Below are 17438 nucleotides of genomic sequence, written 5' to 3' on the forward strand. Positions count from 1 at the left end.
TTTAACACTTATTTACGAGTCTTTTCTTCCTTTTTACCTGCTAAAGCTCTCTTGCTAACTTGCCAATTTGTTCCATTTGTGAATTAGGGACTCTTCAATTCTAACTGGCCTCTCTAGTCACTGATGAGAAGAAACCCTTGAACTAGGCTACTGCTGCCACCTACTGGTCCAGTGAAACTGGCAGGCTCCTTCAGGTCAACTTTGGACCTTTTCGGCTATCAAACATTAGCTAGAATTCATATTTTAGTCAAAAAATATATGTAAGCATTTACACGTGTACATGCATACATTCACACACATAAACACACAAGCAAATCAAAGGAAGCTATTATTTGATATTTTGTAACCTATCCTACCATTCTTCAATATTAGTTGGCACTTTAATGGGAACCTTAATTAGATTTTGACAAAAATTCTTGTGTACATCACAAGAAAAAACAGATTTCTGATACAAAAAGGAATGCTACTTAAATACAACTTGCCTCAATGTGCTGTTAACTGCTCCTAGTTTATTAGCTTGTTCACAGTCTTCTATTTCTTTGGTGGTATTTGCTGCTTTTGAATACTGCAATAAAATTGATAGGTAAATTCAGTGATAATTATTATTTAATATTTTAAAACAAATTAAAAATGTATTCAAGCAGAATAAATTTGTCAGTGTACAGAATGATGGAACTGAGTTCAGTATCATCCCATAAGTAAAATCTCAGAACAAAGTTAATCATAACATGCCTGTAAGAAAATATAACCTGACAAAGTACAGACTTATTTTGTGCTAATCCTGTTAGCTGATAGTTCTGGCTCAATTTAAAAAGTAAATGTTCACATTTCAGAGGTTTTGGTGGAGGACATTTTACTTTGGGGAAAAAAATAAAATTGAATACCCTCAAACTAGGCAGTCCACATAAAAAATAGAAAAGAAGTAAATACTTGGAAATTCTCAGAAAATCTATACTTTACACCCATTTGAAGAGTATCTTGCTCAAAAGACACAACTATTTACTACTAATTAGAACTTAACTTTGGAAATGACAGCATGATTAACTGCTATGGAAGACTGAACTATATCTGGATGACAGGGGTTACCCACTGATCTGGCAAGGTGCACAATGTTTTCTAGTGACAAGGTAGTGACACTGAGCTCAGCAAAGAACAGTAATCTTTTCAAGGGGTACCAGAATGTCAAGCCTTAGTAACTTCAAAAAGCTTATACTATTTAAGGAAATAAGGCAAACAACACATTACTTCCACTAAATGGCCATTGCTTAAAAGGAATTAGTTTTGAGGGTCAAAATTACTCTTTTGAAAAAAATCCTAGATATTTTATTTTTTCCCAATTACATGTAAAAACAATTTTGCCTTTTTATTTTTAATTTTGAGTTCCAAATTCTCCCCCTTTCTCCCTTCCCCCCTCACTGAGAAGGCGAACAATTTGATATAGGTTATGTATGTGTAGTCATGCACAACACGTTTCCATGTAATTCATTCTGTGAAAGAAAACACAGGAAAAAAAAAGAAAAAGAAAGAAAGTTTAAAAAAAGTATCTTTCATCTGCATTCAGGCTTTACCAGTTCTTTCTCTGGAGACAGATAGCACCTTTCACTAAGTCCTGCAGAATCATTTTGAATCACTGTATTGCCTGCAAGGATCCAAGACAGCTTCAAAGGGCTCATAGTGGAAAATGCTGTCCACATGCAGAAGAAGAACTATGGAGTCTGAATGCAGTTTGAAGCATATTATTCACGCTCTCTTTTTTTGTTTTTCTTCTTTTTCATAGTTTCTTCCATTGGTTCTAATTCTTCTTTACATGACTAATGTGAAAATAGGTTCAACATAAACGCAGATATAATAGCCTATTTCAAAGTACACACCATCTTGGGATGGGAGTGGGGGAGAGATGGGGAGAAAATTTGGAATTCAAAATCTTATGGAAGTTAATGTTGAAAACTAAAAGTAAATCGAATCACTGTATTGCTGAGAAGAGCTTAGTTATTCACAGTAGATGATCATACAATATGCTATTACTGCATATGATGTTCTGGTTCTGCTCATTTCTCTTCGTATCAGTTCGTGTAAGTATTTCCATGTTTTTCTGAGAACATCCTACTTATTTCTTAAAGCACAATAGTATTCTATCACAATCATATACAACTTATTCAGTCATTTCCCAGTTAAAAGAAATCCCCCCTCAATTCCCAATTCTTTGCCACCACTAAAAGAGCTGCTATAAATATTTTTGTACACATAGGTTCTTTTTCTTTCTTTTTTATATCTTTAAGATAAAAATAGAGTAGTGGTATTGCTTGGTCAAAGAGTATATGCATAGTTTTATATCCCTATGGGCATAGTTCCAAACTGCTCTCCAAAATGATAAATTAGAGTTTTATTTTTCCCACATCCTTTCCAACATTTGTCATTTTCCTTTTGTCATATCAGCCAATCTGAAAGGTGTGAGGTAGTAGGTCAAAATTGTTTTAATTTGTATTTCTATCAACAATAGTGATTTAGACCATTTTTATATGACTATAGATACCTCTGATTACTTTATCTGAAAAGTATCTTTTTATATCCTTTGATCATTTCTCAATTGAGAAATGGCTCTTATTTCTATAAATTTGACTCAGTTTTCTATATATTTGAGAAATGAAGTCTTTATCTGAGAAACTCACTGTAAAAAATTTTTTTCACAGTAACAATTATCAACTATGTATTTCCCTCCATCCTATTTTCCTTGTTTATTCTACTCTCTCTCCTTTTACCCTGTCCATTCTCAAAAGTGTTTTGCTTCTGACTTCCCCAAAACTGTCCTCCCTTCTATCAGCCCACCTCCCACCCCTCTTTTCTTATCCCTTTCCTTTCCTACTTTCCTGTATGGTAAGAAAGATTTCTACATCTGAGTGTGTATATTATTCCCTCTTTGATCCAATTCCAAGGAGAATAAGGTTCACGTGCTTCTCTCCCTCTTCCTCCATTTTTCCTTCCAGTGTAAAATCTCTTTCAGGCCCCTTTTATGTCAGATAATTTATCAAGTTCTACCTCTCCCATTCCCCTCCTCCCAGTGCATTCTTCTTTTTCATCCCTTAATATTATTTTTTTTGGATAATCATACCATCACATTCAACTTACACCTCTGTTTTCTGTCTATGTAAATTCCTTCTAATTGCTGAAATAATGAGAAAGTTTTTAGGAGCTGTCAATATCATTTTCCCATGTAGGAATATAAACAGTTTGACTTTATCAAATCTCTTATGATTTTTCTTTCCTATTTACCTTTTTATGCTTCTTTCTGCATCTTGTATTTGAAAGTTAAATTTCCTATTCAGCTCTGGTCTTTTCATCAGGAATGCTTAAAAGTCCTCTATTTCAGTGAATATTCACTTTTTCCCCCTGAAGGATTATATTCAGTTGGGCTGGGTAGGCAATTGTTGGTAGTCCTAGCTCCTTTGCCCTCTGGAATATCATATTCAAAGCCCTCTGATTCTGTAACGTAGAAGCTGCTAAATCTGACTGTGGCCCTACAATATTTGAATTGTTTCTTTTTGGCTGCTTCCAATATTTTCTCCTTGATCTGGGAGGTCTGGAATTTGGCTATAATATTCCTGGGAGTTTTCATTTTGGAATCTCTCTCAGGAGGCGATCAGTGGATTATTTCTATCTTACTCTCTGTTTCCAGAACATCAGGGCAGGTTGTCTTGATAATTTCTTGAAAGATGACGTCGAGGCTCTTTTTTTAATCATGACTTTCATATAGTCCAATATTTCTTGAAATATGCCTCCTGGATTTATTTTCCAGATCAAGTGTTTTTCAAATGAGATATTTCAACTTTTCTTCAATTTCTTCATTCTTTTGATTTTGATTATTTCTTGATGTCTCAAAGTCATTAACTTGCACGTGCCTGATTCTAACTTTTAAGGAATTATTTTCTTCAGTGAGCTTTCATACCTCCATTTCCATTTCTACTTTATAAGGAGTTCTTCCCCTCAGTGAATTTTTGTATATTTTTTTCCATTTGTCCTATTGTTTTTTAAAGTGTTATTTTTATCAGTATTTTTCTGTTCCTCCTTTACCAAACTATTGATTCTTTTTTCAGAATTTCCTTGCATCACTCACTTCTTTTCTCAATTTTTCCTCTACCTTTCATACCTGATTTTTAAAATCCTTTTTGAGCTCTTCAATGGCCTGAAACCAATTCATATTTTTCTTTGAGGTTTTGGATGCAGGAATTTTGACTTTGTTGTCTTTTTCAGAGTGTGTGTTTTGATCTACCTTGTTGCCATAGTTAACTTTCTATGGTCAGAATTTTCTTCTGCTGTTTGCTCATTTTCCAGCCTATTTCTTGACTTTTAACTCTTTGCTGAAGTGGCACTCTCTGCTTCCCAAGTGAAGGGGGCACTGTCGCAAACTTCAGATTTTTTTGTGCAGCTGTCTTCAGAGGTAATTCTGGGGACTTGTAAGTTTCTGGCTCTTCCAAGATGTATGAACTAGGGTGAGGTGTGTTTACTATTCTCCTGTACTATGCACTGCTTTCTGAGAGACCACAAGCACTCTTTTCAGCCCTGGAACTGTGACTAGGTTCCCTGTGGCCACAAGCTCTGCTGTGCTAGTATTCCCCCTCACAACGGGACTGAGATGCATGACTGCAACCCTGAACCAAGTACAGGCAATGCAACAGAGTCCTGCCCATGGTGCTAGCAAAGGTACCCCTGTACATCTCCTTCTGTCCTGTGGTCTGATTCCTTCCTATTTGTGGGCTGAGAGGTCTGGAAACTGCCACTGCTGCCACTGATTCAGGCACCCCGAGGCCTGTTCATGGTTTGCTGGGGCCCAGTCTGCTCTTTCGTGGCCTGTGCTAGATAGCACTTCTATTTCACTCTGAAGCAAGAGACCTCTCCAGTCAAAATTCTAAGTTGTCCTGGGCTGGAAAACATTTCATTCCATCTTTTTACAGGTTCTGCTGCTCTATACTTTGGCTAGTCATTAAAGGTATTTTGAAGGGCTTGGGGGAGAGCTCGGGTGAGTTTCTGATCTTACTTCAACAGAATTACTCTTCCTAAAATCCTATGGCTTGTGTCAGTCCTTGTGAGATGTAACAGAAACATAAAGCAAAACTTCTCTCTACTCTCCACTAACTTTGTAAATTTCAAAAGCTGTCACTAATAAGATAAGCAAATAAGTGATAGATTTTACTCAATTAAAAGAACTGGATTAGTTCAGAGAAAAAAATGACTCACCTTATTAGAACTCCCAGCTTTAATTCCCATTGGAACTTTGCTCTTCAAAGGAAAACAAACAGCAGTATATTCATTTCTTGTATATTTTCAAAAAATACATTTAGTTCACATGATCAGTACTATCTGATTTTAAATTCACAAAGCACCTTTCTTCAATGGGGGAGATCAACAGTCTAATGGTTTTCTGTTATCTCCTGAAGCAGAAGGTAACATGTATAGTTTCTCATTTAGAAATGTACAAGTTAGATAGGTATGTAAATGACATACTTAAAGGGCATAAAGTAGTCACAGTGAGACCAGGTATTCTAATTTAGTGCCTCAACATCTTTCTGGCAGGATGCCATTCTCATATTTGAACTATTTGAACTTATTAACTTTATTTATAAATATTAAATTTCTTACCAAAAAGTTGGGTTATTTAAACTACCCTCTCAAAAAACTGGAAATCTAAAGAAGCTGAAAGTTTCTTAAATATTTTAATTTTTGTTTGGACCTATTATTTTGTGAGCATAGGGAACCCTCAGTGAAGAAACTCCCTCTACCAACAGAGATAACTTACTATTACGTAACTTACAGTCTTAGAGAGTTATCGAGTGACTAAGAGGTTAAGTGATTTGGTCAGAGTCACTTAGTCAATATGTATCAAGGGCAAAACTTAAACCAAGGTTGTCTTGACCCTGAGATTGGCTCTTCTTCTACTAGGACATGCTGTCTATCCAATTTTTATTTACACCTATTTTACTGCTAGACATGGTTTTTTGCTGTAAGAAATTAATTAGCTGGGATTGGTGGTCAAAAACTCAATAATTTACTAAACAAATCTATAATTTACTAACTATATGAAGAATAAAAAAATTAAGACAACTGAATCAAGTAAATTCACTTACAAGATTTCTTCATAAAGTTATTATGACAGTTCTTAGCCCCAAATGAACAGATTTATGAATTACAATGAATTTTTCAAATACAGTCACCTTTAGCTAAATTCTATGCTGTTGAGATGGCTGAGTAGCAGAGTCAAGTGTGCTAAGTTCATCTTCCAAACTTCTCCAAAGAGATTTAGTAAATGCACCAGATTAAATCCCCATGGGGAAATCCAAGAAAAAGTTACCAGTGAGTCATTTTTGTAGTCCAAGATGGCACAGGAAGACAGAAAGTTCTGGGGTAGTGATGATGGGGGGTCTGCCCAGGAGTATGAGGCCTTACAGAGTACTCCAACTCATGGGAGAGGCCCTTGAGCGGCCTCAGACCTCTATCAAGATATTGTGAGCAGGGTATGAGAACAGATCCAGGGTAGAATGAGGAGAGGACCTATGTCCATGCATGGTATTAGGAGGTAGGGTGGGGATACAGGTCCTAGGAGATATACCATGAGAGGAATAAATTTAGAACCAAGCAAGCAGCAGTGTAGCTCTAACTGGAGATACAGAACAGGGTCTCAGTTCCAAGTCTTAGCCCAGTCTGAATGAAGCCTGCAGAAAAATACCATGGTAGAAATTCCAGATGAAAGAAAAGCCTACAATTTTGTCTCTCTGAACCAATAGGGCCTTCCAGATGGCTAACAGTAGCTGAGTCCAGCAGCAGTCTATTATTGCTCAGACCCAAACCTAGGCCAAAAACTTAGAGAGTTCAGACCGGGAGGGGACAGGCAAGGGAGGGCAACAATCAGGAAGCAAGCAGAAGAAGGAGCAAATAAAAAAAAGTCTCACCTTAAAAAAGTATTAGTGGCAGGTATGCTCAACACACAAAGCCAAAAGAGGTGAATAACTCCAAAACATCAGTAAGCAAAGCCTTAACGAAAAATATAGGTAGGACATAAAATCAATTAAAATTTGAGGAAGAGATGAAACAAGTGATTTTGTTGTTGTTTTTAAAGATTTTTGTAAATGAAATGAGAAATGAGAGAGCTAGAGAAAAAACTGGAAAAGACATGAAAGTCATGGAAAAAAGAACTGGAAAAGGAATGAACAGGTTGGTACAAGAGGTACAAAACCTTGCCTAAGCAACAAACTCCTTGAATATTAGAATGGGCCAAAGAGAAACCAATGGCCTTATGATACAACAAGAAAGTAAAACAAAGTCAAAAGACTGGGGAAAAAAAGGAAAAGGATTTCATAGCAAAAAATGAGAAAAAATTTAAAAATCATTGATTGGACTACCTGCAAGCATGACCAAAAATAGAGCCTACATATATCTCAAGAAATCTTCAAAGAAAAACTAACTAGATCCTTAGAATCAGAGGAAAAAGTATAAAACGTCTTGGCAAAAAAGTATCCTACTAATTTTAGACAAACTTCCTCCAAATCAAAAAGCTAAGGATAGTTTCTGAACCCCGTGACCTAAATGAATTCTCCAATCCTTCCATCTTCATCTAAAACAGGAGTTCTTGTCAAGGGACTACAAGGAATACTTGGTAAATACATATGCTATCTAATTGCAATTAATCTCTTTATTTCTTATGCGAATGTACATGGTAGAATTCAGACTCTATTTCATGGCATATAGAACAGGGGGCTTAGGGAAGTTTACTGAAAGCCAAAGGGTACAGGAATGAAAAAGACTGAGACACTCATATAAAGTGACCTCTTCTCAAATCACCCAACAATAGCCTAGTACACTCAGACATTCTCCCACACCATTAAAGAAAGACAACCACACAGGGTCATCACTGAGGAATACTTCAGCCCCACCATGACCATGAAAGAGCAACTTCACCATGAAAGTTATTATTCTGCCTGGAATCATTCCTGGGCAACTAGATGGTTTCACAAGATAGAGAATTGGGCCTGGAATCAGGAAAACCTGAGTTTCCATTTGACTTCAGACACTTACTAGCTGTGTGACCCTGGGAAAGTAAATAAATTTCTGTTTGCCTCAGTTGCCTCAACTATAAAATGGGGATAATAACCACACCTATTTCCCAGAGTGTGCAAGGATCAAATGAGATAATATATGGAAAGCATTTTAGCAGAATACCTGGAACACAGTAGGAACTTAATAAATGTTCTTTTCCTATAGTCAGCCTATTTATAGGCAGTAAGGAAGCAGTCAGTAGACAGGGAGAAATTGAAGTTAAGTGAGAGAACAGTGATAATAAAACAGGCAATCTGCTGGAGAAAAACGGATGGAACAGGATCACTTGTGCACATACAAAAGTTTTCCTTGGCAAGAAGACCTACCTCTTCATGTGAAATTGAGGTTAAGGAGGAGATTTATGAAAAGTTATAGACAAGAATCTAAGAAAATGAGTAAAGGCAGTAAAGTAACAATCTGCAGAAGCAGAGGAAGTACCTAGATTGATAGAATCACAGAGCTATCCAAACAAAGTCCCATGTGGATTCTAATTTGTTTTATAAAATGATAAATCAATAAATTATAATGCTAGGCATTAAGATCCATGGGTATCCTCTGATTCTTAGACTGGATTTAGGCTTCTGATCATCCCTAACCCATTTGAGGAAGATGAAACTAATAATTAAAATAAAATCTCTGGATTATTTGTGTGCTTTATTTAGGCATGGCTAGGGCACTAGATTTGAAATTAGAAAGACTTGGTTCAAAACCTGCCTCTGATACTTACTATGTGATCCTGGGCAAGTCCTTAATCTCTCTGTACTTCAGTTTACTTCTAAGTATGAAATTTATGATCCACAGTACTCTTGCTATCTAATAGTGTGAATACTAGAGAGCAGAATGTAAACTTCAAAGAAAAATTACCTGAATTATTCAAGCCTCGCCATTTTTCTTTTTATCACAAAAAGCAAATTCTACCTTAAGTACATTATGAAAATAAGCAAGAATAAAATGATTTTCTAAATAGTGAACTAAAACAAAAATTTTCATAGCTATTTAAATAAGCAACAATATTTTAAAACGTTTAAAATATCTACATATTGAAACAAAATATCCCATTAGGGATCTGGTTTTAATATGAAGCAGACAAGAACACTAAAACACACGAATAACTTGAAAATGCATCTTCCAGATAACTCTGAAGGAAAGAATTAGAGCCAATAAGTTTTCTAAGTGGTCTCCCCCATCCAATATTTTTACTCATCTTAATGTCCTTTTTCTATTTTCATGAAAAACAAATAGTGTTTGAGAGAAAAGGTGCAGAAAGGAGTAACTGTGATAGGACCACATCTTTTAGTTAGTTAGAGTTGAGGGGAAAGAATCTACCTGTTTGTGATAGATAAGTAAAGGCAGATTCTAAAATCTGCTTGTTCTTAATTATCTCTGCATATTAGTGCTTAAGTAAAAATTTTGAATACTCTTATCCTAAAGTGCCAATATGTGAAAATAATTTCAAATTTCTTTTCAGAATTGAATATAAGAACCAGATAGTGCTACTGAATTATTTTCTTTTACATATAAAATATATTAACTTCATAGTTTAGATCAATACAGCCAAAATTATTACTTAATCCCCAGATAGGCATTTAGCTTCTCTGTTTGAGGGCCACATACTACCTAATTCTAAACCAACTAGTACAAATATGGATAAGGAGATAAATGAGACTATATAAATAAATACATCACTTTTAACAGAAAAATAATGCAAAAGATTTATGCCTTTTTGATATATAAGTAGAGCTTTTTATATATGGAACACAATACTTTATTTCCCACTTAGTTTTATACCTCTGGGCAGGGTTCCACATGACAGTCTTTTATAGAACACTGGCCATCTTCTGCCCAGAAAGGGCATGGTCTCATCAAATTAACCTTTAAAAAATAATAAAGAGACAAAGAGAATAGAAAATATTAGTCAAAAAACAAAAAAATACACATCAAATTAGATTCACAGATCTTATTCAAAACAATACCTAATTTAAGACAATTGTTCTCAATCAACTACATAGTCTAGTCTTCTTTAATAAACATGAAGTAAAGAAAATAGAGCTAACAGGATGTTTTTCCATCGTGTTTTTCAAAACAATGCACAAAGTCAAAACTCTGAAACTTCATCACTGTATGTAGATAACCCTAAGTTCTTAAAGGCTCAGCCACTGGAGACTAAATTCTGGCAGGTTCTAACATGCTAAGAAGAAATGTGAGTACAGCCCCAGTAAAAGATTGGCTCTGTTTTCTGAGGCCCAACCTGACAAATTACAGAGAAGTAGAACACCAGTAAAATAACTACCCGATAATTTTTTTTTAACCATGGATACCCATGAAACTCAGGATGATTTCCTGATTCTACAGTAATAATGGCAAAGTGAAAGGAAAGGGGATGGAGGGTGTTATGGATTGCACAGTAATTTTTAGACCATCAACAGACCAATTTGACTGCCAGCACTATAAATCTAAGATTTTTGTCCATTGATCAATGAGTGTACATATTGCTGAAGGAGCTGAATTATAAACAAAACCTTAGAGAGGAAAAAAAGGACATTACAATCAAATGAAAGGATAGGTCACAGGTACCTCTTGAAGGAAAGAAATGTATTCACAAAATGTTTCCTCCCAGAGGAAACAAGAAGCATTATTTCAAGCGATTTTTGGTCATCACATAATATAATACTGAAGTATTTTTTTAAATCCATGAAAACAGCTACAACTTAATCACTGTCAGCTGATGAGATGACATGGTAAAGAAATTCTATAAAGTACTTGATAAGACATTCCAAATCAAATACATACACATACAAACACACTCTGATACTTGGTGACTTCAATACAAAAGTAGGAATAGGTAAGAATAGGGGAGAAACATGGGAAAGCATTGTTCTATAAGAAAAGAGAGAAGTCAAAAACATATAGATTATGAAAGCTTTACATTCCTATATCATGAACATACATAATATAATATGGTCATGGTGAGCATCAAATAATGCCATAAAACACAAAATATTTTAACAGGAAAAGGCTTGCTATTGATGTAGGACTTATCCCTCAGTCAGCTGTCTATGTACAGTAAGAACATCAATTCCTCAAAGGATCAGTTATTTTTTTAAAATAGAAAGAATAATGAGAAAAAGATACGGTATGCAATTTAAATGATAAAACAAATTATTTTACTAACTGAAAATCAAAAATGAGAAATAAAACAAAATGACATCTACACTGACTATAACAAGCTCATCCATAAAGTTTAACCCACGTTTAACATTCCATTTCCCAACTTTGGGTTTTTTCACTGGCTGCTCCCCACACCTGGACACCTCCCTCATCTCTGTTTCCTAGCTCCTTGGGTTTCAAGTCTGAATTAAAGTCCCATCTTCTGCAAGAGGCCTTTTCCCAGTCGTCTTTAAACTTAGTGCCTTCCCTCTGATATTACACCTACTTTGACCTCTATATATCTGATGTGTGCATAGTTATTGGCATGTTGTCTCCCCCATTACAGTGTGAGATCCATGTGGTCAGAGCCTGCCTTTTTCCTTTCTTTGTAAGCCCAACACTTAGCACAATGCCTAGCACACAGAAGGTGCTTAATAAATGCTTGTTGACTGACTGATTTATAATAAGGATGGAAAAGAGTGTTGGGGTCAGGCTTCAAAGGGGATTAAAAGGAATTTTTATTTGATCTTACAGCCAATATTTTACAGGAGTGAAGTGGTCAGATCTGTGCTTTAAGAAATTACTTTGGCAGCTATATGGAGGATGGATTGGAGAGCAGACAGATTTGAAGTAAGGCAACCAATAAGGAGGCTATTGCAACAGACTCTGTAAGAAGTGATGAGGGTCTGAACCAGGGCAGTGGCATGAGAAGATAGTCCCTTTGGTGGACAATAAGCTGAATAACAGTTCTTGACTTTGTCTTCCTCTTACAGAAAGGTAGCTGCCCTGTGAAATGTGAGATTCACCAAGTGGGGGTCAAAGAGAACAGCAGAGACCAACACCTAGAATTATCCCCCAGGAGCAAGCAAGGACAAAGAAAGCCATTCCACAACATGGGACAGTGACTCTAAAGCCAAACACCTAGATTCTAATCTAGGCTCTTCTACTTTCTACCTGAATGATCTCAGATAAGTCACATAATTCTCTGCACGTTTCCTCATATGTAAAATGAAGGTTTGACCAGATGACCTCTGAGATCCTTTCCAGCTCCACACTACTGATCTAATGATCTAGTATAGTCATGAATTATATGTAGCAGGCAGTAAGCAGTGAACAAAAGAAAACAACTTAGGGTCTGGGGAGGGGGAGAAGGGCCACAGGGCCCAAGGAAAGACTAAGGTGGTGGATAAAGACAAGGCCCATAAAAGACATCAATGAAAGGAACTATCATACTGGGGACTATAAGTGACTAGGATTTTACACAGATGATCTTTGCATCTAATGGCTACACAATCAAGAACTTCCATTTTTCCTTCTTTCCTTTCTTCAATTAAAAAAAAAACTAAACAACTTTCTTCTGTAGTCTTGTGAACTGCAATTTGTCTCAGTATGTGGGTGGTACCAGACAGGGATCTTCCCAGGTTTCCTGGGAAGAGACAGAGAGGAGAAAAGAAGACAGAAATTCACTGGAGAAAAAGCCATCTGTAAGAGACATACAAAGGATATGAAGTGGCAGCTCCAAAAAGAAAAGCAAAAAATACCAAGCGTCATGTGGAAAAATTGCTCAAAAGCTCCAAAAATCAGAGAAACACTAATCAAAAGGTCCCCGAGACAACCTCAAAATTGTTAAGACAAAAAAAAAAAAAAAAAAAAGAACGGAAAACACTATCAAAAGAAACAGCTCATAAAGACTAGGAGTAGATCTTTCTTGAGGCCAGTGGTCAGATCAGGTGTGACTTCTAAAGACCTTTCCCCTCTCTTTAATTTTTTGACCTTGTTACTGAAATAACTTTATCTTTCTTTAATAAATTACCTAAACACATATGCAATCTCAGAATGTAGTAAAATCATGTGGAATTATGGATTTTTCCTTAAAATGATAAAAAGCACCTAAGACCATCGGCAAGCATATTTGTAATGGGGATAAGCTAGAAAGAATTCTCAATAAGATCAAGAGTGAAGGAAGGATGCCCATTATCACCATTATTATTCAATACTGTAATAAAAATGCTGGCATTAGCAGCGAGAAATGAAAAAGAAACTGAAGGGATCAGAATGGGTTATGAGTTAAGACTCTTTTTTGCAGATGATATGACAATATACTTGGAAAATCCTAGAGATTCAACTAAAAAGTTAGTTGAAACAATTAATTTTAGCAAAGTAGCAGGATATAAAATAAACTCACTTAAATCATCAGCAAGGCATCACCAACAAAATCTTGCAAGAAGAGATAATAAGCAATACACCATTTAAAATAACTATAAACAATATAAAATACAGAGCATACCTGCCAAGATAAACCCAGGAACTATACAAACATAATTACAAAACACTTTTTATACAAATAAAGTCAGATTAAATAACTAGAGAAATATTAATTGCTCATGGGTGAGCAGAGCCAATATAGTAAAAATGACAATTGTAAACTAATATTCAATTCTAAGCAAATATTCAGTGCCACCCCAATTACTTTACTGAGCTGGAAAAAATAATGGTAAAATTTATTTGGAAGAATGAAAGGTAAGAATATCGAAAGAATTAATAGGAAAAATATAACAGAAGGAAATTTAGCAGTGCCACATTTTAAACTATAAGGCAGTAAGTATCTAAATTATCTGGTACTAGCTAAGAAATAGAAAAGTGGATCAGCATAAGAGAGTTGTAAATGATTATAGTAAAATCAAATCAAACTTGTGTTTGACAAATGAAAAGACTTAAATTTTGGGGATAAAAATACATTATTTGGGTTAAAACAATGCTGATATGACTAATGTAAAAATACGTTTAATATGTAGAACCCAGATAAAATTGCATGCTGTCTTAGGGAGGGAGGTGGGAAAGAAAGGGAGAAAATTTGGAACTTATGAAAGTGACTGGTGAAAACTGAAAACAAATAAATTAATAAAATTGGGGGAAAATGCTGGGAAAACTGGAAAGCAGTCTGGCAGAAACTGGGTAGACTAATATCTTATACCATTTACCAAGATAAGGTCAAAATGGATATAAAGATATAAATATAAAGGAAGATATAAGAAAATTACAACATGGAACACATTAACAGACTTACAGATAAGAGAATAATTTGTGAATAAATAAGAAACAGAGAGCACTGAGATGTAAAATGGGCACAATATATTTAAAAGATTTTGTATAAATAAAAATAATGTAGCCAAGATTAGAAGGGAAGTTGAAAATTAGGGGAAAAATTTTATAAACAGTTTCTGAGATAAAGGTCTCATATCTTAAATACAAGAGAATTTTGTCAAACTTACAAGAATATGAGTTATTCCCCAACTGATAAATGGTCAAAGGATATGAAAGGATATGAAAACAGGCAGTTTTTTGATGAAGAAATCAAAACTATATATAGTCATATGAAAATATGTTGAAAATCATTATTGATTAGAAAGATGTAAATTAAAACAACTATCATCACATCTATCAGATTGGCTAAAATGATGGAAGGGGAAAATGACAAATATTGGAGGGGATGTGAAAAACTGGGGCATTAATATGCTACTGGTAGAACCATGAACTGTTCTAACCATTTTGAAGAGTAATCTGGAATTATGCCCAAAGAGTTATAAAACTGCGTACATACCCTTTTGACCCAGCAATACCACTATTATTAGATCTGTTCCCCAAGACGATCAGTGAAAAGAGAAAAGAATCTGTATGTTTTAAAATATTTATAGCAGCTCTCTTTGTAGTGGCAAAAAACTGGAAATTGAAGAGATGCCCATCAACTTGGGCTAAACGTGGTATATGATTGCACTGAACTACTACTGTGCTATAAGGAATGATGAGCTGGCTGATTTTAGAAAACCATGGAAAGACTTGCATGAAATAATGAAGATTGAAATGAGCAGAACCAAGAGTGAACCCTTTGAATCTGGACTTGACAGAATAAATCCCCTTAATAAAATACTTCTGTGAAGGTCACACTTGAGAACCCAGAGGACTATAGTTCCCCATCCCTGTCTTAGATAAATGCATAGGTGGTATCCTCGAATTTAAAAAAAAACACAAAAGAAAAACAATACAAGAGATCACAGAGTCAAGAACCCCAAAAAAGGATCTCAAAAGGCTAGAGTATATTGGGTTGAACTTCATAAAGATGAAACAGTAATGATAAATAAAAAGTCTTGAACTGAGGTTGAAAGATCAAATACACAAGTAGTGAGTAAAGAGGCATAGACAGGAGTTGTTATTAAACATCTGTTGGTTTCAGTGGATTGCAAGCTCGATAAAAACCAATAGTGTGATGTGGCAGCCAAAAAAACTAATGCTACCTTGGGCTGCAATAGGAGGGGTATGCCCCTCTAGCACTACAGAAATCATAACTACACTGTACTCTGCTTTCCTTTTTAGTACTGGGCTCAGTTCTGGATGCCAGAGCTTAAGGACACAAATACAGAGTGATCAGAGGAAGACAACCAGGATAGTGAAGAGGCTTTAGTTCATGTCATATCAGAATCATTTTAAAGGAACTGGGCATATTTAACTTGGAAAGGGGAAGATTCAGGGGAAAGATGACAGCCATCTTCAAGTATACGAAGGGTTATTATTCAGAGGACAGCACAGATTTGTTTTATATGGGTCCAGAGCGTGAAACCTGGAGTAGGAGTGGAAATTGCAAAGAAGCTCAATGTCAGTAAAAATTCCCTAACACTGTGAGCTGTCCAAAAGTAGAACAGGCTGCCTAGAGAGATGGTAAAGCTTCCCTTTCCTTGGAGTTCTTAAGTCAGACTTGGACTCCCACTTGTAGGGTATGTTTTGGTGGAGATTCTTTTGATGTTTCTCAAATTCTGTGATTGTATGATTCTGAATTCATGAAGGGTGCTGTCAACAGCCACTCTAGTGATGGAGATAAGCATCTTCTTATCACTAGCACAAGACCTTAAAAATAGCAAGTTCTTAACGTTTGTTTAATGGAATATTGTTTAGGAGATATACACGTGAGTTTTGGGTTAGACTGCAATGAGTTCTTAGTTCTAAATTATGAGGAGGGCAGTAAATAGAAGACACAATAAAGAAGAGAGCTAGCATCAGAGATAGGAGCAAAACATCTACAATATATGGAAGGGCAAATGGCCACATGTATGGTAAATGCCCTTTAATTCAATTTATAAAACATTTATTCACCTACTATGTGCCAGGAACTGTGCTAAAAATTGGGGATATCAGATTAAAAATGAAAATAGCCCTTGCTCTCAAGGAGTTTATATTGTAGGGGATGCTTATATAAGTATATAAGGCATAGGCATATTAACAGTTTTCCTGTTTAAATGTAAAAGACAGAAAAGTCCAGATAAAAGAGGCAAACAGCTTCCAGTATGAATCAGTAGCACCTAAAAACATTAATACAGCACAATAAAGCCATACCTCTCAGCAAAATTCAACAGGAAGGGGGGCTGGGGTGGAGGGTCAGCCAAGGCCATGGGACTGATTGTATATAACTGTACAAAGGTAACTCCTATATTTGCTTTCATTTAGAGTTATATACAACTCAAAAGCCTCATATCTTACATCATCAATACTTTAAGAAGAGAACTGGCTGGTTTCCAGCCAAGATGGCTGCCTACACAAAAGGCAAGCTGTCCAGTTCCCACATATGCACGCCAGCAAAACCGTAAAGTTTGCACCAGACCAAATAACAATCAAAAAGTCCAGTGAAAAACCAAAATAAGTGAGAACTTTTGTCCCAGAGCTTCACAAAAGGTCAGCCAGAAGTCTAGGGTGGGAGGTGGGGTGGAATGGTGCTCCTCAAGTTAGGTACACATCAGAAGGACCAGAGATTGGAAGCCAGCCAGGTTCTATGTCTGGAGGCAACAAAAGTAATGAGCCCCTCTGAGGAAGTCCCCAGAGTGAAGGGAGGTTGGGGGTAGAAGGGAGGAAAGAGAGGGAAGGGTTAGCAGCAGCTGGGCCAGCACAGTGTTCAGCCCAGTACACCATAGGCCCAGGGGTCTGAACCTCAAAGATTGAAGGAGGCCTAACCCATAGAAGGGGTCAGCACAAGAACCCAGGGGACTCAGGATAAGAACAAGTAAGGCCAATTCCCTCTCCCAAAAGTATAGCAAGGAGCAGAGCATGGTGCTGGCATAAAGTTCCAATTTGCAAACTAAAGCTGGAGAGATAAAATGAGTAAACCAAATATGAAATAAGTATTGAAAATTACTGCAAATCTAACTCCATAATAACAACAA

At 36.0% G+C, this 17438-nt stretch overlaps 2 protein-coding genes across 2 annotated transcripts in view; one reads left to right on the plus strand and one right to left on the minus strand.

The window, feature by feature from the left end:
• Window positions 1-12587, plus strand: part of GPR137B (G protein-coupled receptor 137B) — a 147152-nt gene extending 134565 nt beyond the window's left edge. Inside the window, exon 7 of the mRNA XM_072647549.1 lies at window positions 12006-12587. Coding sequence (XP_072503650.1) covers window positions 12006-12024 — 19 coding nt within the window. The 3' untranslated portion in view covers window positions 12025-12587. The remainder of the gene's footprint in view (window positions 1-12005) is intronic.
• Window positions 1-17438, minus strand: part of ERO1B (endoplasmic reticulum oxidoreductase 1 beta) — a 56680-nt gene that overhangs the window by 29142 nt on the left and 10100 nt on the right. Inside the window, exons 3-5 of the mRNA XM_072647547.1 lie at window positions 9874-9957; window positions 5233-5274; window positions 483-565 (exon numbers count right to left, since the gene is read on the minus strand). Of these exons, the coding sequence (XP_072503648.1) occupies window positions 483-565; window positions 5233-5274; window positions 9874-9957 (209 nt within the window). The remainder of the gene's footprint in view (window positions 1-482; window positions 566-5232; window positions 5275-9873; window positions 9958-17438) is intronic.

The sequence above is a fragment of the Notamacropus eugenii genome, chromosome 2, assembly GCF_028372415.1.
Source record: "Notamacropus eugenii isolate mMacEug1 chromosome 2, mMacEug1.pri_v2, whole genome shotgun sequence".
NCBI classification, from domain to species: Eukaryota; Metazoa; Chordata; class Mammalia; order Diprotodontia; family Macropodidae; genus Notamacropus; species Notamacropus eugenii.